The 25,034-nt window shown below is 47.7% G+C and overlaps 1 protein-coding gene and 1 long non-coding RNA gene across 2 annotated transcripts; both read left to right on the forward strand.

Moving 5' to 3' along the window:
• Positions 1–776: 776 nt before the first annotated feature.
• On the forward strand, positions 777–6,621 carry LOC112414336 (chymotrypsin-like elastase family member 3B). The gene is made up of 8 exons (XM_024766806.1): positions 777–829; positions 1,832–1,917; positions 2,930–3,027; positions 3,148–3,282; positions 4,440–4,576; positions 4,955–5,097; positions 5,724–5,876; positions 6,534–6,621. The coding sequence occupies exons 1-8, from the start codon at positions 790–792 to the stop codon at positions 6,549–6,551; spliced, it is 810 nt and encodes a 269-aa protein (XP_024622574.1). The 5' UTR covers positions 777–789; the 3' UTR covers positions 6,552–6,621.
• Positions 6,622–12,578: 5,957 nt separating this feature from the next.
• On the forward strand, positions 12,579–17,169 carry LOC112414428 (uncharacterized). The gene is made up of 2 exons (XR_003006134.1): positions 12,579–13,029; positions 16,266–17,169. It is a non-coding gene; the product is annotated as an uncharacterized LOC112414428 (long non-coding RNA).
• Positions 17,170–25,034: the final 7,865 nt, after the last annotated feature.

Genomic DNA, 25,034 nt, shown 5'->3' on the forward strand with positions numbered 1-25,034 from the left:
CAGGAATCGAACCCGTGCCCTCAGCAGTGAAAGTGTGGAGTCCTAACCATTGGACCACCGGGGAATTCCCAAGCTGGGACCATTCTTTTTTTTTTTTTGCGGTACGTGGGCCTCTCGCTGTTGTGGCCTCTCCTGTTGCGGAGCAGGACGTGCAGGCTCGGCGGCCATGGCTCATGGGCCCAGCCGCTCCACAGCATGTGGGAGACCGGGGCATGAACCCGTGTCCCCTGCATTGGCAGGTGGACTCTCAACCACTGCGCCACCAGGGAAGCCCCAGGGACCATTCTTGTTCATGGCTGCATCCCCAAAAACATCCTGATAAAGTCCTCAACAAAAAATGTTTTTAATTGAGGTGGATACTAATATTAACCCTATGTTAGAGGACAGAAACCTGAAGATCAGAGAGGTTAAGCAATGTGTCCCAGGATGCAAAGCTTGGAGATGTCAGAGCCAGGATTTGAACCCAGGTGTGACCAGTCCCAGAGCCTATGTTTGTTCCTGGAAGAGGCTGTCTTGTTCTGATGTGAACTTTCCTGCCCCTTCCCCTGCTATCAGCTTGCCATTCAGTGCCACCTGTGCAGCCACACATTGCAGGGAACCCTGGATCCTGTTGTTGGCTGACTCTCCCCCATCTGCAGTGGGTGGGGGCTGTAGCCTTGGACCATGGGAGACCTGGTGTTCTACCACCTGTTCCGGGAATGGGGCCCAGTCTGACCCCCCTCACCCGTCTTCTGCCCTATATTAAAGCCTCAGGCTATGGATCTCTTTCCTACCATCTCAAAACTCACGATGCTCCGGCTGCTGAGTTTTCTCCTATTTGTGGCCCTTGGTAAGACCCCAGCCTGTGCTGCCCTGTGCCAGGAGCCCTTGAAATCTACCAACCCACCCTGAGTCTCGCAAACCCAATACCTGGTTCCATAGGAGAGGTCCCAGCTTGTATCTGGGGCATGATTGTGGAGGTTTTCAGCTTGGTGCTGGAGCAGGAGAATAGAGGGGAAGCTGTGGGTGATAGACCAGCTCAGGGGGAAGACTGGGGGACCCAAAGGTCTGTGGTGGGAGTCCTCGACGTGGGTGGTAAACAAAGTCTAGTGGGAAAGACTTTGGGGTCTGTGGTTAGACTGCTTGGGTTGGAATTTCTGTTCCTCTGCTTAACCCTCCAACTCTCCTCTCACATTCCCCCTACTGCACTCCATATCCTGTGGTCTAGCCTTTTCCTGGACTCTCTGCCATATTACATTACAGCTCAGGGCTACCTCCTCCAAGCAGCATCTCTTGACTGGCAATAATGAATGGTAACAGATAATGTTTACTGAGTGCTTACTATATGCCAGGCGGAACGCTAAGGATTTTTTCGTATATTATCTCATGTAACCCTCACAACAGTCCCCTTAAGGTCAGTACTACTATTATCCCCATTTTACAGGTAGAGAAACTGACCGTCAGAGAAGTAAAGTAGCCAATCCTAGAACCAGGGGCAGAGCTGCACTTTGAATCCAGGCAGTCTTACTCCAAAGCCACCACTCTTCACGACAATAGCTATCACTTCTCAAGGGCTCATTGGGTACCAGGCACGGTTCTAAGTGCAACTCCTTCATTCCTGCCATGAAAGGAAGCCACATGTTCATCTCTCTCCCTAGACTCCTGGGAGTCCAGAAATCCCTGCTGTAGTCCAAATGCTCCTTGTTCATATGTGGTTACTGAGGTTCAGATAGGGGAAGGAGTTGTATGGCATCTCACAGCCTGTTTGTGCCATAACTAGGACTGGGACCCAGACCTCTTCTTTGCTTTGGGGGACCCTCTAGCTGATTGACGCTTCTACTCTACCCTCTAGCCTCGGGCTTTGGCCAGACTTCCTACAGCCTCTCCTCCCGCGTTGTCAATGGTGAGGATGCGGTCCCCTACAGCTGGCCCTGGCAGGTAAGAGCAATACCAGCTGCACTATTTCCCACCATGGGCTCTGCACCCCACGCTCTGATTGCAGGATATTCATTCTGGACCTCATTGTGCTGTTTCCAGTTTTCACCTCAGTCTCCAAAGGCCAGGAAACCCTGGGACAATCTACTTCATATGGAAGTTTTGCCCATTTAATCTGTAACCCTCACTGGGCTGTTTGCAAGTTAAAAGTAGACTCTGGGGAGAGGGCAGTGTTTGACCCAGGGGTTGGTGCATTAATGGTGGAAGTTCAGCGAGATGTTTAAGGAGTGAGATTGGGGGGACTCATCTCTAGACCCCTCAAACTATACAACAGGGCTATAAGGTCTGGAGCAATAAAGGGAAGAAGGGCTTTATAGAGGTCAGTGAAGGGAGCACAGAGGACTAGACTCATTGCACTAACACAGTAGCCACTAGCCACATGTGGCTATCTACATTTATTTATTTAATTTTTATTGGACAGTAGTCGATTTATTTGTGTTAGTTTCAGGTATACAGCAGAGTGAATCAGTTATACATATACATATGCCACTCTTTTTTTAGATTCTTTTCCCACATAGGCCTAAATTTAAATTAAGTAATATTAAAAATTCAGTTGCTCAATGCTAACCACATTTTAAATTCTCAATAACCACATGTGGCTAGTGGCTACCATACTGGACCATACTGAACATTTCCGTCATCACAGAAAGTTCTACGGATGGCACTGGTCTACAACAGGGGTCAGCTAACTTGTTCTGTAAAAGACGAGAGAGTAAATACTTCAGCCTTTGTCAGCCATGTGGTTTCTGTTGCAATGACTTAATTCTGCCACTGTAGCATGAAAGCAGCCATGGATGGTACAGTTGTGTGGGCTAGGCACTGCACATTTCCAGAGGTGCCATTCTGTGTGAATGATTCTCTCTAGAGTTGTGCAGTGCACAACCTATACAGCCGTGGGTAGCAGCCCTCGTTGTGGGGCCCAGACCACTCAGGCTCCTCCTTCCCTTGCCACCAGGTCTCCCTGCAGTATAAAAAGAACGGGACCTTCTACCACACTTGTGGAGGCAGCCTGATCGCCCCTGACTGGGTCATGACAGCGGGCCACTGCATCTCGTGAGTTCTCTCACTTGCCCCCTCCCTGCGTGAGACCCAGGCAGGCTGGGGCAGTGGGGGACTGTGGGAGGGGACGGGGGAGGCCAGTCAGGCCTGTACTGATGTCACCTCCGCCAGCAGGAGCTCCCTGACCTACCAGGTGGTGTTGGGCGAGTATGACCGCTCTGAGAAAGAGGGCTTCGAACAGGTGATCCCCGTCAATGCTGGGGACCTCTTCGTGCACCCACTCTGGAACTCCAAATGCGTGTCCTGTGGGTGAGTGAACTCTCAGGCCTGGGACCCAGGGGCTCCTCTGCTGGTCTATCTATGACCTAACACTGATTCTGAGAAGACTCCCAGGGACAGTAGAGCTGGGCCAGCAGCCTCAGCCCAGGTCCCACATGCTGAGGGTCAGAGCCAACAGAGCTTTTAAGGATAATCCACACCAAACGTCTCTCCCTACCGAGGGGAGAGCAGGGCCCAGGGAGGGGCAGGAACTCCCCCAAGGCCACTCGGCTGGTTGGCTTCAGAACGCAGGACTCCTCAGGCACCCCTGTCCCAAATCCAAGGGTTCCTCCATTCAGTGGGCATCCATCCAGAGCGTCCTGCGTGCCCGGCATTGTGGGCTAAAGGACGAGCACTGGACTGAGAGTCACGCTCCAGCACCAAGTCACTGTGCGGCTTGGGCAAGTCATTGCCCTTCTTTGGGCCTCAGTTTGACCACTTGTCAAGGGTGGCATTCTGGGCTTCCTGGGTGGTTATGAGGGTCAAGGAGAAAATCACTGGGTGAGAACACAAAGCAGGGCTTCTTAACCCTCTCAAGCATATGCAAAATTGTATGTCTGGGTAGCTCAGCATTTTTCTGGTGAGAGGATCAAAGAAGGGTGCAAAACCCCTGAAAGTGCAATGCAGAAGTGAGGGACCATGATGGTCAAGACCTTGACCCATCCTCAGGGGCTCCTGGGGTGAGTGGAGAGAAAATCAGACCCAGATGCAATTACTTGAGGGACAAACAGGCAGATGAAGAGAGCAGTGGTTCTCAAAGTGTGGTCGCCAGGCCAGCAGCAGCAGCGTCACCTGGGAACTCATTAGAAATGTGAACCCTTGGGGCCTCCCAGACCCACCGCATCAGAAACTCTGGAATGGGCTCCAGCAACTTGTGTTTTAACAAGCCCTCCAGTGATTCTGACACAGCTGATGCGTGAGAACCACTGGTGTCAAAGCTGAGGACAATTACCAAGGCCGAGGGTCGGCGTGGGCTGAAGAGGCCTGGAGGGCTCCCTAAAGTTGCTCAGCAGTAGGAACGCATGGGATCTGGAGGGAGAAGGGGCGTCGGGCGCATCCCGGAGGTCAAATATCCTAAGCAAAGCTGAGGGGCGGGGCTTGGTCTGGCTGGAGGACCAGGCTCCCCATGACTCTTCCCTCCTCCCCAGCAATGACATCGCCCTCATCAAGCTCTCGCACAGCGCCCAGCTGGGAAACAAGGTCCAACTCGCCAGCCTCCCTCCCGCCGGCGACATCCTGCCCAACGAGACACCCTGCTACATCAGCGGCTGGGGCCGTCTCTACAGTACGTGCTGACCCCTCCAGCCAGCCATAGGGACAGTGGGTAGGATGACAGAGCCTGGGGCGGGGCGCTGAGGGCGACATCAGGAGCACTTTTCCTCCATTCCTCCTCCAGAGGCAGCCTTCTCCCCTCACCCTCCCAAACGTGAATGTGTTCAATGGAAGATTTTTTTGTCTTCTGCGTGCCAGGTGCTGGAGATGTTCTGATGGAGAAAGCAGGCAGGACCACATAACCTGGTGGGAGGAGACTTCCCATCAGACTAGAAGAGTGGCTTTTCCTCAAACCCCCCGTCCCACTCTGGGGCTCCCAGTCCCAACTCCCAGATCCCAGCCCTAGCCCTGCACCCCTACAGCCCCTGCTCAATGCTCTCTGTCTCCACAGCCAGTGGACCGCTCCCGGACAAGCTGCAGCAGGCCCTGCTGCCCGTGGTAGACTACGAGCACTGCTCCAAGTTGGACTGGTGGGGCAGGGCCTTGAAGAAGACCATGGTGTGCGCCGGCGGGGACATCCGCTCTGGGTGCAATGTGAGTCGGCAGCTCTCGTCTGCCCGAGGTGGTGCGGGGCTACAGCCACTCCGCTGGGTGTGCAGGGCCCAGGGTACTTCTGCTATCTGCCTGGGAGGAGAGGGAGGAATCTTGACTGCTGGGCTCATTCAAGCCTCCAGGCCAGGCAGGACTTGGAGGAAGTCACTGCGGCCCAGGCACACAGCTCTGGTCTCTGGACTCTAGTCCCAGCTCACACACCGACTTGATCTGGGACAAGTTACTGTCCCTTCCTCGATCTCAGGATCCCCATCAGTACAGCAAGGGATATGGACACCATGATCTCTAAAGTTATAATTAAGCAATGCTGTCACTGTACAAGTGAATACGAATGACAATATAAATGACTAACTGTGGTACTAAGAATCAGAACTACCATTTATTGGTTGCTTCCTCTCTACCAAGCACTGCGCTAAGACCATATACTTATCACCTCATTTAATTGTCACAAAATCTTGTAAGATATATATCATTCCCCATCACAAAGGAGCAAACGGAGGCTCAGAGAGGGCAAGTCATAGAAGGGTTTCTCAAAATCCCCAAAGTCTGAACCAATTCCTTAAAGCTCAGACACAGCTCAGTCCCCCACTGCTCTCCAACCATTCCAGGGTGACTCTGGAGGACCCCTCAACTGCCCGGCAGCAGATGGCTCCTTTCAGGTCCACGGCGTGACCAGCTTCGTTTCTGCCTTTGGCTGCAACACCGTCAAGAAGCCCACAGTGTTCACGCGAGTCTCGGCCTTCAATGACTGGATTGAGGAGGTAAGCAGGACAGGGCAAGCAGCGAGGGCTCCGGCAGATCCTGATCCTAGGAGGTCAGTAGTGGGAGTGGGGCACATGCCAGAAGGGTTTGAGGATGTTTTCTGCTACAGTGTGGCCCTAAGAATCTCAAGGGCTTCTGGGTGGAGCTTTGAACTACTGCTGAACTTCCTTTTTTCAACAAGTGTATATGAAGTGCCTCCTTTGGTCCAGGTCTTTTCTTGTCATGGAGGATAGAGTGATGTGTGGCTTGTGGGGAACAGACGATTAAATGAGCAAAATGATGAAATGTGGTGGAAGCTGTGATAGGTGAGGCTCAGGCCCCAGTGAGAATGCAAACCTCATCTGGCAATGAGTGGTCAGGGAGGATTAATACTGTCCGTGACAATAGTCTTAGCCACCATTTATGGACTCTTAAACATATGCCAGGCACTGTGATGACACCTTAGTTAACAGTTTAATTTAAAACCCCCATGAGGTAAGTACTATGATTACCCCCACTGTACAGATGAGAAAACTGAGGCTCAGAGAGCTCAAGTCACTCTCCCAGGGTCATACAGCCAATGAGTGACATGGCTGGGAGTTGAACTCAGTTCCATATGGCGTCAGAAGTTGTGTTCCTGACTAGACTATTCTGCTTTTTCCCCTCTCTTTTTTCAGACCATTGCAAGCCACTAGAACCAAGGCCGGGGTGGCAGTGCCCATTCACTCTCTTTGTGAAAAATAAAGATCTCTCAGAAAATTCCAAATTGAGTCTTTCTTCCTTCTTTGATTCACCTCTTCCCCTCTGGCCTGTTCCTAAAATCTTAGATGTGATATGTAGAGATGAGAAGAGAACCAACCCTCTCATATGAGAATGAGGAAAAAATGAGGCCCAGAGAGAAGGGAGTTGCTGTCAAGTGACCGACCATCACAGTTTTCCTGGGACACAGGACTTTCTGTGGTTAAAACTGGGTGAGGGACTTCCCTGGTGGTCCAGTGGTTAAGACTCCGTGATTCCACCACAGGGGGCACGGGTCAGGGAACTAAGATATGTCCCGTGGTGTGGCAGAAAAAAAACAACAACAAAAAATCAACATCAAAAACAAAACCAAAAAAACCCAAACTGGTGAGTCTTGGGAAGTTGTACAGCCATGCGCACAATCACTGGCTTTTCAATGCAGGCGTAAAAGCACGGCAGAGTCTGCAGAAATACTGTCCTTACCGGCCCCTCGGGAGGCTCCTGTTGCAATTGACAGGGCTGTGCATTTTCTGCTTCCATTGATGGGCTGGGGAAGGAGGACTGCAGTCATTCATTCATTCAACAAGCATTCATTCCTTCTTCTTGAGGAGGGCTCACAGGGGGAAGACGACGTGGATTCTGCCCTGAAATGGCTAATTATTTAGACAGAAATGAGCATATCAGAGTCATTCATTAAGCATTTACTAGGCACCTTCTTTGTTGAAAGCTCTGGGCTGAGAGAACAGAGCTAAGCAGGACAAGGTCAGGGAGAGCCCTTGCTGCAGGGCGGAGACGCACACACAGATGCACACACGACGCGGAGACCGAGGTCGGACCCCAGTGGGCTGTTGCTGAGGTCCAGCAGACTGCTGCCGTGCCTCCAACTCAACATAAAAACAACCGAATTCTTTTACTCACGTTTCTCCTGAATACCATGAAAGGAAGCGTGGTCCCCACAAGGACACACGTATACAATTTTCAATACTAACGTTGTTCCATTGCTCCCTTCCTTAAAAAATTATGCTTCCAGTGTTGAAAAGTTTAAAAGATACAACCTGGAGAATAGTAAACAAAACACCCAAATAGCCTCCCTCCACAATGAACAAATTTCACATTTTTGCTTCATATTTTCTAAAATAACTACAGTTCAGGTGGAGGCCCCTTTGTACTCTTCCCAGGGGTCTTCACCACCATGGGTGTGGGGTTATCCACCAAATATTACTGCTTTTCCTTTGGGGCACATAGTAGGATAGCTGTTACCTTCCCTCTTGAAGTTGAGTTTGGCCATGTGGCTTGCTCTGGCCAAGGTGAAGATTTGAGAGACAGGACGATTTCCCTTTGCCTCAGTAACTGGTGGCTCCAGGTCAGCCTGGTCCCAGAGCGAGGAGATGTGGAACACAGCCTCTCTGCTGCCCCCGATGGACATGCAGCACAAGCAAGAAATACAGTCTTGTTACAAGCTGCCGAGATTTGGGGTGTTTGTTACACTGGCATGGACCTAACCTATCCTGACTGATAAAAGGTGTTTGGTGTTTATCCTTTCACTCCATGCTATTATATTTTTATCGCAAATATAAATATCCATAAACAATATATTGCATTGCTTTGGTTTTTTTTTTTTTTTTTTTTTTTTTTTTTTTTTTTGTGGTATGTGGGCCTCTCACTGTTGTGGCCTCTCCCGTTGCGGAGCACAGGCTCCGGACGCGCAGGCTCAGCGGCCATGGCTCACGGGCCCAGCCGCTCCGCGGCATGTGGGATCTTCCCAGACCGGGGCACGAACCCGCGTCCCCTGCATCGGCAGGCGGACTCCCAACCACTGCGCCACCAGGGAAGTCCCTGCTTTGGTTTTTTAAAATACATGCGTGGCTTCTTGCCATATGGATTATTCTGCAACTTGCTTCCTTCACCCAATATTTTCACCCAATGTTTTTGACGTCTATTTATGCTGATTTATCTATCTCCAGTTCATTGCTGCTAGTTTTGTAGAGTATTCAATTGCCCAAGAACACTAGTTATTTATCCTTTCCCCCTCCTGATGGACATTTAGAGCAGGGCCCATTTTTTCTGATTACAAATAGTGCTTCAGTGAACATCCTTGGACATATTTCCAGGTGCACATGTGAGAGTGGCTCTAGGGCATACTCCTAGAAGTGGAATGGCTGACTGGGAGAGTGTGCTCATTTTCGACTTTACCAATTGCCAAATTGATCTCCAAAGTGATTGTATCAACAGTATCTCTTAAAATTCCCTTTTTTTCTTTTCCCATCCACTGGTTCCACACACTACAACTGCCACACATTTTTCTCCTAAAACCACCCCTGGAATCTCAACTCTTTCCTCCAAAACCCTCTCCTCCAGTCCTTAGCCCCACTCCAGCTCCTACAAAAGCCCAAGAACCGGTCTGCCAAGGCCAGAGTGAGGGCAAGGAAGGAACTGAGTCCAGCAGAGCAGAGACCTCTGCATCACAGGAGAGTGGAGGAGGATGGGAGAAATTCTGGAGCCAGGACATGTTAATCATTTGTATGGAGACAATGCTGAATGACATATGCAACTGTCAGGCGCTCCCAGGGCACTGCAGTATCTACTTCTTCCCAGTGGGTCAGGGAAGAGTCCTTAGACAATTTTCCAAAACAATTTTAGGACAAGGGGTAGCCAAACATGTAAAATTCCACACTGTGGCTGGGCGATGGACCCTCAAGTGTCCTCTACCCAGCTTCAGGGGAAGGCTGAGAGCTTCTATGACACCCTCCTCATGTATGGTCAACAGGGAGTTAGGACATCTTGCCTAAGAGTGCTAACAATTCAATGAATAATTCAAGTTTCTTTTTGAAAATTTCCAAGTATCGACAATTCAAATCCTTTAAAAACTATTTGGACAATAATTTAATTTTTTGAGTAATGATTAGAGTATCAACACCAACAATTTTTTGTTTTTGTTTTCTAAATCATGAAGAACAATCCACTTTTTGAAGATGCACAACGTCAGTACTTCAATTCTCTTCTAAAAGTGACAAAGGGGGCTTCCCTGGTGGCGCAGTTGTTAAGAATCCACCTGCCATTGCAGGGGACACGGGTTCGAGCCCTGGTCCGGGAAGATCCCACGTCACGGATCAACTAAGCTCATGTACCACAACTACTGAGCCCGTGTGCCACAACTACTGAAGTCCGCGCACCTAGAGCCCATGCTCCGCAACAAGAGAAGCCACCACAGTGAGAAGCCCACGCACCACAATGAAGAGTAGCCCCTGCTCGCCACAACTAGAGAAAGCCCGCGTGCAGAAACGAAGACCCAATGCAGCCAAAAATAAATAAATAAATAAAATTTTAAATATAAATAAATAAAAGTGATAAAGGATCAGCGTGGCAATGCTCTTTTTTAACCACAATGTCAACAACTTAGTTCTCATCTTAAAATCATTGAAGTGTCAATAATTCATTTTTTTCAACTCTACCTCAACTAAAAAATTTTTTTTGTTAATTCAAAAAGAAAAATAAAAACATGGTCACCTTAAAAAAATTCACTTTTTAAATCTTAAGAGTCAACAATTCTATTATATTTTCTTTTTTCAGAACATTCATACTGGTTATGTTTTAGAAACTTCCACTTTGGGAAAGACTTGTAAAAATCACCCCCGTTCCCACCTCTCTTACACAGCTGCTTCTATCAGTTTGATATGCTTCCATCCACTTTTTTATTTCCATCTACTTCTTTTTCTTTCCATTTAGAAAATCTATCACACAGACATAGAAAACAAACTTATGGTTACCAAAGGGGAAAGGGAGGTGGGGGGAAGGATAAATTAGGAGGTTGGGATGAACATATACCCACTACTATACATAAAATAGTCAGCAAGGACCTACTGTATAGCACAGGGAACTATACTCAATATTTTGTAATAACCTATAAGGGAAAAGAATACGAAAAAGAATAGATATATACATATATACGTATAAATGAATCGCTGTGCTGTACACCTGAAATTAACACGATATTGTAAATCAACTATACCACAATTTTAAAAAATTGTTTAAAAAGAAAGAAAACTTATCAACATTTAGATTCAATGGACATGGACTGAGCAGCTACTGGTATTCTGTCTGACTTGGGCCGTACCCTCGAGATTCTAGTCTGGACGGGAAGCATGGATGGAGACTTGGTTCATTGTTCTAATGAAGGCCCAGAGTAGTATGGGGCCCAGGGAGCTGGGGTCATACTGCCATGGGAACCCTGGAGTACTCGATGGCCCTCACATCCAAGTGATTGAGGCATCAAGGGACTCCTGTGAAACATGAAGCTGTCAAACCTTCTTTTGTCAATTAACACCAAAGACAGTACTGAGAAACCTCATTCCCTAAAACCAGAGACCGTCAGAAACTTTTTGAAATCATGTCAGGGAGAACAGAACATTCCCCTCTTGTCTGGTGGGTTGGAGCCAGATTTGACACAGAGAAGCAGCCTGGATTACCAGCCCAGGTGCAGAGCTTCAGATAAGGGGTTTCTGGACACAGCAGTTCTATATTGATCTTAACTTTGTGGTGTCCAAGCAAACAAGACCATGAGTTCGCTTCTCAGCCCAAGTCAAATGTTAACCCCTCTCCACACAGTTAGGTTTGCTTTGAGCCTATCAACACTGCTTCATTTCATTTCCACCTAAATTCCACCCTGCCCCCTAACCCTATGATAACCCTGTTTCTTCCTTTGTTTGGCTCCTCTGGGTGTTGTCTCCCTGGCTGCAGCAAGTTAATAAACCAACCTAACTTTGTTAAACTATATCTATGTCCCTGCTGGTCTTTATCAGATTAGCTTTATCATAAAATCCAAGCCTTCTCTGTTCATTCACTTACCCATTTATTCATTCAGTGAACTTTTCCCCAGCCCATGCTCAATTGTATGTGTTAGAAGCATGGTGAGAGGACAGTCAAGGTCCTTGGCCTTGTGGACCCTGCTTCTAGTGGATGAGATAGAATAATGAACAGGTAATAAAAACAGGGTAACAGGCTATAAAGGAATGGGATGAGTGCCTTTAGAAGGGCAGGGCAGGGACTTCCCTGGCAGTCCAGTGGTTAGGACTCCGTGCTTCCACGGCAGGGGGCACGGGTTCAATCCCTGGTCGGGGAACTGAGATCCCACGTGTCGAGGTGTGGCCAAAAACAAAATAAAAAATAAGATGGATTAAATAAAAGACTGGATAGATATGTGATTTAAAAAAAAAGAACTGAAGGGGAGGAATGACAATTGGAAGTACTTACTCTAGTTCAATGCCCCTCATTTTACAGATGGGGAAACCAAGGCTAAGAGGAGGTAAAGGTGGTGACTGCACTGTAGGAGTGAGTGGGAGAAGGGCCCACAGTCGCTAGGGGAGGTGGGGGTAGAGCCATGGCAAGGAGCTCTGGCTCTCCAACCACCAACTCGAGTACCTGGCCATCTAGGAGTTTACTGACCAGTGGTGGCTGTGAAGACAAATGGCACATTTTCCCTTCCCCAGGGACATTGGCTCTGGGGTGATAACCCAGCAGGAGGCACTGAGGTGCCCCTCTTAATTTCGTAGCCCATTCCATTTTGGATAGGCCAGTTGGAAGGAGAACGGACGGCCAAGTCCCTTCCCTTCAGAAATAAAAGTGAATTGGGAAGTCTGCCTTGGTTCGCATCTCTGCACCTTCTCTTACAGGCTGTGCTATTTAACCTGTGTGCCTTGACTCAAACCAGCTTAGTAAGAATTCTAAATTTCAGTTCTTAACCATGGCAACTGGAAAGTCTGGAAGAGACACACAGGGCTAAGATTCCGCCTCCTACGCACACGGGGTCTCCCCTTGGACAGACTGTCAAAGCTCCACGGGCACATGCTCACTATCTGGGGGGTGGGGGGGTCTCTTTGGGTACACGGAGACACCTAACGGACTTGCGCCCTCTGTCCATCTGGAGTGACTCCACGGGAAGCCATACAGACCACTGACAGCCAACAGCAGCCAGCCAGCCAGCCCTCTTATTTTGGTTTCTTTCCTCTGGGTGGGGCGCTGACTCAGCTGCCGGCAGTCTCCAGGAGTGTCTCGATTCCTGCTTCATCCTCTTTCCATTTTGTTGGGCAAACTGCGGCTCAGAAAGACAAAGGCCTTCCCCGCAGCGGAAAACCTCCTAGGCCGTGCCCAAAGCTCCGCACGCTCGGGAGAACTGGGGACTGAGGGAGGCCAAGAGACCAGAACGGGTTAAGATCATGAAGCTGCGGAGCACCGCCAAGGTCTAGAGAGACCTGGCGCCTCGAACCCGGTTCCCCCTCCGCTCCCAGCTGCCGGGCGGGGCGCGACTTCCGGTTCCGGCGGCGGGCTACAAAGCTTGGCGCGGGGAGGCTGGTTTTTCGTTCCCGCATCCGGCAGCGGGGTTTCGCGTCTCATCGCCAGCCGCCCCGTCTCCCCGCCCTCGGAGGGGCACCTGCGCAGGTGAACTCCCCTTCCCGACCCCGGCGCCTCCCCTCCCCCGCGCACCGTCGGGTGGGAGCGGGCGGCCCTAGGAGCAGGGAACCCCTGCCCGCGGGGTGTGTCGGCTGCTCGTCCTGCCGTGGCCTTGGGCCCCGCTTCAGCCCCGGAGGAGTAGGACTTCCCAGCTCTGGAGCCACAGACGCGCCTTTTCCGGCCGCACCTCGGCCCTCTGAGCCGCGCCTAGGTGGTGGGAGGAGTCGGGCTCAGATCCCTGCGGAGACGCCGGGGATTTTTGTACTGGGCTGAGTGGTCCCGCCACCTCCTAGCCTTGTGACCTTGGGCAAGTCCCCTTTCTCCGAGCCTAAGTTTGTCAGTGGAAATGACAGTAACTGTCATACTGGGTTATCGGGAGCATTGGATGAGGGAAAGCTGTTGCGCAGTATCTGGCTTGTAAAGTTCAACAAATGTAGCGGCGGAGGCTGCCGTTAATGGAGATAACTGGGGCGGTAGAGAGTCCTATCAAGAATTTAACCTGAGTGGCTAAGAGGATCACGTAGAGAATGTGAAACGCTTAGCAGAGTGTCAGGTAGGAAATACGGGTTCCGTAAACTGGAGTTATTGACTGGTGAGGGTAAGCATTCTGTCTGGCAGGGGGGCTTCTAAAACGGATAGGATTTAGAAGCTGGGTAAATCGTGGAGCTGGTCCATCTTTCAGAGCCAACCTTGAAAACTGGCCTACTGACAATTGAGACTGTTCCTAAAAGTCGAGCTTGTAAAAACTTCTGGTGCTAGGAACTAGACGAATTAGTAAAAGGGTGTTTTTCTAAGTGGATTAGGGGTTTTCACGCAGAAAGGGTTTGAGCAGGAGGGGAAAACCTGAAAACTTTCTTCCTCTTGAGTTGTCGCGAAAGTAATATAGGTGTAGTTAAAAAGAAAACAGTACAGAAAGATATAAGAAAAATGTTTCCCTCTCGCTGTTGCTGCTCCTCAGAAGTAAAAGGAATTTCTTTGATAACTTTCCAGGTACTGTTTGGGGATATATCAGGTCATATATGCTTATGCTAATTTTTAATTTCCCCAGATGGGATCATACTACATATACTGATCTGCACCTTGGTCACGGGGTGCTGTGTTACGGACAGCTTTACATATCAGCTCTCATGGGCCTCCTTCATTCCTGCATAGTATTCCACTGAGTGGGTGACAGTACTTTATTGAATCATCTCCCTGTTGATGGCTTAAGTTGTTCCCAAGATTTTGCTTTCCTACAGTGTTTCATCCAACCTTCCCTTGACTAAATATTTCCTTTTAATTGAAGGCACCCCTGAGATTTGGAGATATTCTGCTTTTGTCCTTCTTATCACCTGGACCAGTTAACAACTTACTTTTGGGGATGAGCACACCCTGTTGATTGAATAAAAATGCAGATAGCGTGAGAAGAAGAGGTGTACTCCAAGAATATCTCCGTGATGGGGTCTAGAATCAATTCAAGGCTCCTAGAAAATGGGTCAGTGAATGTTTAGAGAACAGGTGATTAGGAGCAGAGAACCATTTAATTCACGTCAGCTGGTCAGTGTTGTGATTGTTGGCTTCTGTCAGTTGTTGCGCAGGAAACGGATTTGAGAATCTTTGACGCAGGAGAGATTTTAAACATCAACAATTCTGCAATATAGAGTAGGAAAGGACTAATCCTTGGGGGAGGTGGTGTTAATTTAAAAAAGATGATCCTTGTAAAGTGGCTTCATCACAGGGATTATGATCTATGATTGGACATTCCTTGTGTGAAAATTAATATAGTCATTTCTATACTGTCATCTGAAGTCTCTCTCTTTTTTTTTTTTTCTTTTAAATAAATTAACATAGGATGTGGTTTTCCTGTAAATAATCCCTCTTTGGACTGGGGCTCTAGCCCAAATGAAGCAAAACCTTTTCTCCCAACATTTCACAGGTATTTGATTTGCCCACCTGACCCCCATCCTCCTTCCTCCCACTACAGCTGGTTTGCTAATCCTGGAGCTGTCAAGCAACCGATGAGTCAGAAATGTATGCTGCTAGGCTTCTGACCAGTTGAATTTCCCATACACGGTGGGAGCTTAGGATCTTGATCTTAACATAAAGGCTTTTTTCCTTTTTTTTTTTAAAATTGCCTTAGACTCCACCCTGATGGTAGCTCCTAAAGTACCTTTTAAAAAAACACTTCTTTATTTATTTGGTTGCATCGGGTCTTAGTTGCAGCAGGCGGGCTCCTTAGTTGTGGGTCGCTGGCTCCTTAGTTGCAGCATGTGAACTCTTAGTTGGGGCATGCATGCGGGATATAGTTCCCGGACCAGGGATTGAACCTGGGCCCCCTGCCTTGGGAGCATGGAATCTTAACCACTGCACCACCAGGGAAGTCCCCTAACATATTTTAAACACTTGCTACTCTTTCATTCTCATGAAAGAGAGGGAGGGACATGGAAAAGACAGTAGAGTTCGATGTAAATGAACAGACCTTTTTCTCCTCTATTTTAGCACTTCTTCATAATTTGCTTTTGGACATAGCAAATGCTCCATAAAAGTGGCTGGAGGAAGCAAACACACATGATTTTACAGATTTCCCCTACAAATCATATGCGTATATGTTTGTATTGGGGGAAAAAAATGGATGAAAGATTTTCCAGCTTGCAAGGCCAGCATTCTTCATTGTTTCTTCTTTGAGAATCTACATCTTAGATTTTGGCAAACTATTGATACATTTTCTCAATTGTGCCAGTTGATCCAGCAAGAGGAAACAAAAACAGAATTTCTAGTAGCTTTTTTTTTTTAACAGTTTATTATTATTTTTTTTTGTGTGGCTGCCTCGGGTCCTGGTTGCAGCACATGGGATCTTTGTTGAGGAATGCGGGCTTCTCTAGTCGTGGCATGTGGGTTTTCTCTCTCTAATTGTGGTGCGCGGGCTCCAGGATGCATGGGCTCTGCAGTTGTGGCGTGCAGGTTCCAGAGCATGTGGGCTCTGTAGTTGTGGTGTGCGTGGGCTTAGTTGTCCCTCGGCATGAGGGATCTTAGTTTCCTGACCAGGGATCGAACCCGTGTCCCCTGAATTGGAAGGCGTATTCTTTACCACTGGACCACCAGGGAAGTCCCTCTAGTAGCTTTATTAAGAAACCCCGTTAAGTTTGAAAAGTTGATGGAACCTAGGTCTGGACCAGATCCATGTGATCAAAGAGGTTTTAACATCCTTTGTGTTTGCTGACCCTGACTTTTCTCTTTGTGCCTAGGAGTCTGAGAAATCCTTTTCCAGAGTTCTAGAATGGAGACTGAAGGGTACCCAGAGATACAAAGAAATAGAGAAATCCAGAATGATGAAGTAAGGTCATCACCAAATGAGAGGATGGCTGAGGAGCCAGAAGTTGTCCTGATAGCACTTCCCCAGGTCCAGGTTCCACCAGAGAGCCTCGATGAAGACTCTGAAGAAGACCTTGAGACTGTGCCCCGAGGGAGTCCTCTCAACCCTGCAGCCTCCAGGCAGAGGTTCCGGCAGTTCTGCTATGAGGATGCAGCTGGCCCCAGGGATGTCCTCAGACATCTCCAGGAGCTTGCTGGACAGTGGCTGAGACCTGATATTTACACAAAGGAGCAGATTGTGGAAATACTGGTGCAGGAGCAATTCCAGGCCGTCCTCCCTGAGGATCTCAGAGCTCGGGCACAGAGACGTCAGCCTGGGGTCAGAGTCACTGGCTAAATCCTACTGCTTGCTTCTTGCCCAGCCTACATGTGAGAAGTAACCAAAGGCTCTCTTTGTTACAAGATCCAACTGCAGTCATGGGAAATCTGAACTTCGGTTTTCTTTGAGCTTGCATTTGACTAGCTGTAATAAGAATTAACCAAAACCTTTTTTTGGCTGAAGCAGCTCTATTTCCTGGGACTGTGAACTCCAGAATGAGTTTCCCTGCCCTCTTGTAAGGACAGTCAGCCCGCTGCTTGTTTTTGCTCTGCTGAATGCCTCCTTTTTTGCACTTTGTGACATGCTTTAATATATTAAAGCATGTTTTATGTATCCAAAGAGGTGATGGCTTCAACTTTAATATTCTTGATTCTTGTTGTGGTGGCATGAATGGAAGCTTCTGTAACCCCACCAGTAACTCATTTGGGATGTCCTTGAAATATTAAAGCTCTGTTTTTAGTAAAAATGTCCTTTGATGATTTACCAGTTTAGCTCTTAGTAGTCAGCATTTGAGAAAGGTGAGATAATTATCAGGAGTAGATGTGAGCTCAAGATAAGAATTGTGTGGCATTCGCTGAGCTGGGAAATAGGAACAGGCCTGGCCTTTGTTTTCAATGTCAGAATTTAAATTGGACAAAACTGAGAGGGGTAAAACAGGGTCATAAGAGGTAACTCTCAGGCAGAGCTGTTTGATTTGCTCTTTCTCCATTTTCATCACCTTTGTTCTACAGCTCGTCTTCCTGTAAGAGGACTCACTCAACCATCTGACAATTCTGCTCTTCCCGAAACAGAGGCCATCCTGGCTTTGTGTGTGTGGAGGCCTGTACTTTGGTTGACAGCTGAGACAGAACAGTATCTCTGGTTGTGACAGGCAGAGAGGGAACAGCAGCTGCTTCCCCAGCATGACCCAGTCTTGAGGAACCTTTCTGTCTCTGCGGCCTGGCTTTGGGATTTGTAGATCCGTTCCTGTAACACACTTGGTACCAATTCGGAAAACTAATCTTTTGGGATAGGGGCTGCTTAACTCCATGCTGGAACTCATGTTGATTCTGCTGATGTTTGTTTAGTACTTCATGTGCCTTTGGGACTCTTCTAGATGCTAGCATATAAATACTATAAAACCAAGTTTGAAGGAAATGTATAGTTTTTGAGGAGAGGAAGAAGCTATACAAATATATCATTAGACATGCTAGAGTAAAGCTAGTTTTCCTTTTGGCATCTGGTTTTGAGAGAGCACTAAAAAACATGATGACCTAGAGGGGTGGGATAGGGAGGATGGGAGAGAGGCTCCAGAGGGAGAGGATATGGGGATGTGTGTGTACGCATATGGCTGATTCGCTTTGTTGTACAACAGAAACTAACACAGTATTGTGAAGCAGTTATACTCCAATAAAAATCTATTGAAAAAAAATGTTAAAAGCAAAGAGGAAATAGCTAAGGGAAGTGGCGTTTTAATTGAACTTTAGGAGTAGGAGATCACTGGACAGAAGGTGCACCTTTTGCAAAGTAAAATTTAACATTGGCAAAGGAGGAACTCTAACTGTTGTATCTTCAGTACTTCAGTTTGTTCCAAACATTCTGAAGGTACTTCCTTTAGTCTGCAGGCATTAGGAACTCCTGGTGTTAAGGAATTTCCTGACCTGCTCCAGTTTCTCAGCTGCTTCGATGGCCTAGAATTTAGCATGCAAGTAAAGGATCAGAGTTTACAGGTGGACCAAAAAGTTTTCACTTTGCGGGTTTTATTACAAAACAGCTGAGGTTTCCTGGATTGAGTGCACTTAGCACTGGTTTTTCTCAACCTTGGCACTTTGGGACCAGATAATTCCCTTTTGTGGGGACTTGTCCTATGGATTATAGGACCTTCAGCAGCATCTCTATCCTCTGCTCACTAGTTAAAAGTAACACCCCCGAGATGTGACAACCAAAATGTCTTCAAACATTGCCAAATGTTCCTTGGGGGCAAGTTTGCCCCTGGTTGAAAACCACTGGTTTTAAGGAGGAGAGTTCATCCAGACATGCCACAGATTACCCTCAGGTCCACGGTCTCTTAAGGTTAATGTTGAATTGAGAAAGCTATTGGAAAAGTTGTATGAATTGGGCTTTATGGTTCCTTTTTTCTTTTTTAATTAAAAAATTCTTATTCAATGTCTAAAGGTTATTTTACACTTACAGTTATTACAAAATATTGGCTATATTCCCCCTGTTGTACAGTATGTTTCCTCTATGTGTTTGGGTAATGCCACTTACTCTGGCAAATCTTCAGAAGCGTTTTGGTAGGAAAATTAATACTATGCCTCCAACTTTGAGAATGTTTTATTGGGATGGTTGACTGTGTGCCAGGATCTAGACTAGATGCATTCTTGATTCATTTAATCCTAACTCGTGTGAGGTTACCTATTCAGGTAAATACACCTGCTTTACTGATGAGAAAACTGAGAACCGGCAGTTAAGTATCTTGGCTCATAAGTGGTAGAGCTAGAATCTGAGCCTTGGATTTCTGTCCCCTTAGCCTTGGGCTTTTTCCGTCATGTCTGCAATCTCCTGTGTGCAAGATGTTTCTTTGGCTTTTCTCATCTTTATGTTACCATTGAAAATAACATTTCTTAGATTCATTTCACACAAAAAGTATGAAAAAACCAAAAGGGGTCCAAATGGTAACTCCTGTTGACATTTATTTTTTTTGCGGTACACGGGCCTCTCACTGTTGTGGCCTCTCCCGTTGCGGAGCACAGGCTCCGGACGCGCAGGCCCAGCGGCCGTGGCTCATGGGCCGCGCCGCTCTGCGGCATGTGGGATCTTCCCGGACCGGGGCACGAACTCGTGTCACCTGCATTGGCAGGCGGACCCTCAACCACTGCGCCACCAGGGAAGCCCTCCTGTTGACATTTTTTAAGGTTATAAAATACATTTGCATGTGTATAGAAAAGTCCAATAGTATAGAAGGGTATAAATGGAAAATTTAAAGGCTCTCTTCCCATTAAGTTTTTTATGCATCCTTCCAGAAAATATAAATTATGTAAGCAGATATACATGCATGTGCATACAAACATATATATCCCCTCCCCACTTTTTTTTTTGGCCATGCCGTGTAGCATGTGGGGTCTTAGCTCCCCAACCAGGGATCAGACCCATGCCCCCTGCAGTGGAAGTCCAGAGTCTTAACCACTGGACCGACATCCCCGTATATCCCTTTTTATTTACACAAAATACGTTATGCATGTTTAGTATGTATATTTTTCATGTCCAGTAACCCTTAGCTGTCTTTTGCTGTCAACATACAGAGGTTTACTGCCTGCCAATGCAGGGACACGGGTTTGATCCCTGGTCCAGGAAGATCCCACGTGCCTCAGAGCAACTCAACCCGTGCGCCACAACGACTGAGCCTGCAGCTACTGAGCCTGCGTACCTACAGCTGGTGCTCCGCAACAAGAGAAGCCACCGCAATGAGAAGCCCGCACTCACTGCAACCAGAGAAAGCCTGTGCGCAGTAACGAAGACCCACCGCAGCCAAAAATAAAATACTAAAAAAAAAAAAAAAAAAGCAAGGTAGAGGATTCAGGTATGGAGTCAAATCTCCAAAGCATAAGTGAGGTTTAGAGAGGTAAGTTACAGAACCAGAACCTCAAACCAGAACTGGCACAATGCCCAGCGCTGTCTCCCAGCAACCCTGTGGTACCAACGCTTTCTCATGGAAGTGAACTTACAGATGCAAATCCTCACCCCAAACCAACCCAGTAAGAGGAGAAGCTTGAGCTCATCTCCATTTCGTCTGGCTCTAGTCCCAGGCCCTTGCCATGAGGTCACACTGCCTGGATACTAAAGAGTAAACCAACTCTGAGTGTTTCAGGAGCCCTGTGGGGGTCTGGAGTACAGTCATTCCCTCTCTCTGTCGCCGCTACCCGAGATGATTCCTGGTCTTCTCCACCCAGTCGACTCGTTATCACCAATACCAGTCATTGTCATTTCTGAGTCAATGTAGACCCCAATTCTAAAGAACCCTAAACACTTAAAATTCTGTGAGTGACAGGGCAAGAGGAGGACAATGTAGAGGAGCTAGCGGGGAAGCATTTCTAAAATGTCTCGTGTGTTTAATTTTCCCTTTGTGATTATATTGACTCCAGTTCCACAAGAGAATAATTGCATCTAGTTATTGAAACATGCTCCTGCCAGATGGCTACTGGTGAAAACCAGTGTTCTGACCACAAGGTAATATGAGATTCCTAGCAGCTGGCTAGAGCCATGGAAAAATATGTCATGTGTTGGGCAGCTACTCCCTGAGCGGTGAGTGGGTGCCAGGCCCTGGCTGCTGGAAAGGAAGCCAACTCTGGCGGGTGTGGGGGCCACGAGGAGTGCACGAAAACGGTGGTGGCTGCTGGAGAATTCAAGTGTAACTGGCCTTCGTAGGAGCACCACGTGTGGTCAGTTTCCACAGGCAGCTCAGTACAATGCCCTTGACAATGAGTTGACTATTTTGCTAAGCGTTTTCCACCTACCACCATGCATTTATTGGCCATTTTCCCTTGGCCCAAAATGCCCCATCTCTACGCCTCCCCTGATCTTTGCCAGCTGACTCCTATTCATTCTTTGTGACGCAGATAGCCATGGTCACCTTCGTGAAGCTGCCTTTGATTTCTGCCTTGAATCAGCATTTGAATCCCTCTTGTGAGCTCCTATAACACCTTCCCTTTAGTTCGAAGTCCCTGTTCATTCAGCGAATACGCATTGTGTACCCAACGTGCCATGCCCTGTTCTAAGTCTCACACTGTAATGCGGTGCCTAGTTTGTGTCCCCAAGCAGATTGTGAACCCCACGTAGAGGGAATCTCTGCTCTTGGCCTCCAACACAGGGCCTGCATGTGACTGATCTTCTAGGAATAGCTTAATTTTTGTAGGAGACACATGGTTGCTGCCTGACTTAAGGGGCTTCCTTCTAGTGAACACAAATAACTAGAATTGATGGGAAACAAGCATTTCATTGGGGGCGGGGGAGGGAGATTATTAATTCCTGTTTAAAGCTGGAGATGATGATGAAAATAAGACCCCCCAAAAGAAGAAGGCTTCACTCAGGCTTCACTGGGGTGGCTGGCTTTCTTCTCTGTTCTGTACCTGACATTGCAGTGAGGTGAGGTTAACTGCCTTTGGCTGGCTCTGCTTGAAAGCTCCAGGGCCCCCTTGGTGCCTAGCAACAACCTGACTGCCCAGAATAGTGATTTTGAAGCTGGGTGTGTCTTCTGCGCAGGAAGCCACCAACACCACCAAAGCAGCCAGGGCCTCCCCTTCACTTCCTCTGAGCTAAAACTCCACCTTCAATTGGGGCCAGTACTTAGTGTTTTGGAGCCCTGTCTTAGGATCCAGCACAAATGGGATGTTTCTAGCAAGGGTAACTCCAGCACTTATGAGGTGTGTGATCTCAGACAAGTCATGTCACCTCTGTGAGCTCCAGTTCCCACACCTGTCTCGCTTCTGTCTCATTCCCAGCTAGGGTCACCGTAGCACAGCACCGAAAGCACAGAAATATTCAATAAATGTTATTGTATCTGAATCTGCTAGGCTAAGGGAAGATTCAGTGAGTGACTCCTCAGCTGTCCCTTTGATCTTGTTCTTTCCTTCTGAGCCCCTCTCTCAACAGCTCTGTCTTCTCATTTCTCCACATAAAATCCTGTTTTTATCTTCCCACTCCTCCCCATCTCTCTCCTCATTGCTTACCTTATCCACAGGCATTAAACCTCCTCATTGAAAAAATTCCACACTTCTTAAAAAAACCCAAGTGTTTTAGTTTTTAGGCCAATACTACTGATGTAGTGATCTTTAATTTTTAAGGTTTAAATATAGCTCACATCCTGTAAAGTGCAAAAATCTTTTGTATGACTTGATGAATTTACCCAAAGTGGGCATACTCCTCTAACCACCTTCCAGACGAAGACACAGAATTTAAACAGCTCCCTAGAAGTCTCCCTCATGCCCTTTCCTGGTCATCAACCCCCCAAAAAGTAACTCTGTTATGATTTCTATTGCTCTAGAGTGGTGTTGTCTGTTACTGAACCGAGTGGAGTAATACAGTATATACGCTTTTGTGTCCGGCTTCTTATGTTCAACATTATGTCTGTGCAATTCATCTGTCCCCTGAGCATCCTGCTTTTCCATGCCTGTGAACCTGACATGCCTGTTCTTTCTACCAGGAATCTTTCTGTTCTGTCAGCACGCCCCACCCTGGCCTGACCAGTCTGTGCAAGTCCTCTAGACTCAGATTAAACCTCGTTCCTTTGGGAAATCTTTCTTGATCACCTCTGGGTTTGAATCCACCTACCAGCTGTATGACTTTGGCCACGTGTTACTAACCTCTCCATTCCTCATTTTTGTTGGAGATCAGGGTTTCTATATTCCAGAGTTCTTGTGAATTTCAAATGAGATAATACATATTAAATACTTAGCACAATACCTGGAACTTAGGAAGTACTTGATAAATATTACATATAACTATTGCGAATACTCTTCTTATTCCCCCAGATCCTTGGACATACCTCATAATAGCACTTACTTTGATTATTGTTTGTCCCACTACGTGATCTTAATTCTTGGAGCAGGGATTGTGTCTTCTTCATTCATTGTAGTTTTTTCAACCGTCATTTATGAGTGTGTACTACATTCTAGCACTGAGGGTACGGTGGTGATGGAAGCCTTGAATTTACTTTTTAATGGGAAGAGACAGATAATAAGAAAAATAAAGAGGTGAGATCATTTTGGATAGTGATAAGCTCTAGGAAGGAAGTAAAGCCGTGTGGTGTGAGAGTGGGTTGGAGGTGCCACTGAAGCTGGGTGGGGAGGAGGTCTTCTTGAAGACGTGATATTTGAGCAAAGAGCAGTGGGTGGAAAGGAGCAGGCACGTGCGGAACAGGAGAGAGAACAGCGAGCGCAAGGCTCTGGGGCAGGCACAGGAAGCTCAGATGTGTCTGAGCAATGACAAAGAGGGCAACGTAGCTGGAGCCCAGTGAGTGAGTGAGTGGGTGGTCCAGAGGAGGTCGGAGAGATGCGCAGGAGCCAGGAGAAGCCACTGAAGGGGTTAAGCAGGGGGCTATTGTTCACCTTTGCCTCCAAGGTACCTAGTACATAATAGACACCTACTGACTGTTGAATATTGGTGGCAACGTGCCCATGACCAGTTAGCCCACATGAGTGATTCTCAGGTCATTTTCAAGTTAAAACTTCATCATTGTGCCATGTGCCTCTGGATTCTTACCAAACCCTACCGGATGGGGAAGAAGTCGCTCAGTTGTTTCTAGATTTTTCTCTTCCCTATCTCATCTCATCCACCCTTCTTCAGTGACCCAGATTATCTCCACCAGAGATGTGTAACAGAGATGAAGGGAAGGAGGCAAGCCTGGGCCGGTTAGAGAAAAGGCAAGTAGGAAACAGGTTCGGTCAGTTCCTCTCCTTTCTCTGACTCCAAGAAGGGTCCAGGTCCCTGGACAAGCATAATGATGTGGCCCAAAGTGGAGGAGGAAGGCTGAGCGGCAGGAGGGGCTGCAGAAAGGGCAGGAGGTGAGGGCGAAGCCCTTGGAGTAGGCTGCAGTGCAGCAGCTCTAGCCCCCTAAGGTGTGGCAGGCCAAAGCAGGAGCCCATCTGGAGTCCTAGCAGCAAAGTGGAGCTGCTGGCAAGGCCTGGGCCGTGACCAGTCAGAGGAGGGAAAGAGCAGCCAGTAAATCAGAATGGAACAGCCTTCTAGTAACACCAGTGAGACTTTATTTTTGTTTAATTATTTCTAACCTTAATTTTTATGAAATGTTACACGTGAGCAAAAAGCACGTAAAACACATGTACAGTACAATGAATGCTTATAAAGCAAACATCCATGTAATCGTCACCCAGGTCACGAAATAGAACATTGTCAACACCCTCCCCCCAACCCTGCACTCCCCCATCCATTCCAGGTTACAACCTCCTTTAGAGGCAGCCAGTAGCCGGATTTTTACAATAATCACTTCCTCGAGTTTCTTGATAATTTTATCGCCTATGAATCGCACAGAAAGTCTTTTTTTAAAAATAAATTTATTTATTTGTTTATTTAAATATTTTTGGCTGCGTTGCTGCATGCGGGCTTTCTCTAGTTGTGGCGAATGGGGGCTACTCTTCGTCGCGGTGGACGTGCTTCTCATCGCGGTGGCTTCTCTTGTTGTGGAGCACAGGTTCGAGGCGCACGGGCTTCAGTAGTTGTGGTACACGGGCTCACTAGTTGTGACTCGCGGGCTCACTGGTTGTGGCACACGGGCTCTAGAGTGCAGGCTCAGTGCTGGTGGCGCACGCGGCATGTGGGATCTTCCTGGACC

Source organism: Neophocaena asiaeorientalis, unplaced genomic scaffold, assembly GCF_003031525.2.
Source record: "Neophocaena asiaeorientalis asiaeorientalis breed wild unplaced genomic scaffold, Neophocaena_asiaeorientalis_V1.1 scaffold79, whole genome shotgun sequence".
Lineage (NCBI taxonomy): Eukaryota > Metazoa > Chordata > Mammalia > Artiodactyla > Phocoenidae > Neophocaena > Neophocaena asiaeorientalis.

Excerpts from the sequence above, each read along its gene's own strand:
- LOC112414336 (XM_024766806.1), top strand. The coding sequence starts at position 790 with ATGCTCCGGCTGCTGAGTTTTCTCCTATTTGTGGCCCTTG. Across the intron at positions 1,918-2,929 it reads CCTACAGCTGGCCCTGGCAG|GTCTCCCTGCAGTATAAAAA; the intron begins GTAAGAGCAATA and ends CCTTGCCACCAG. Across the intron at positions 4,577-4,954 it reads CGGCTGGGGCCGTCTCTACA|CCAGTGGACCGCTCCCGGAC; the intron begins GTACGTGCTGAC and ends CTGTCTCCACAG.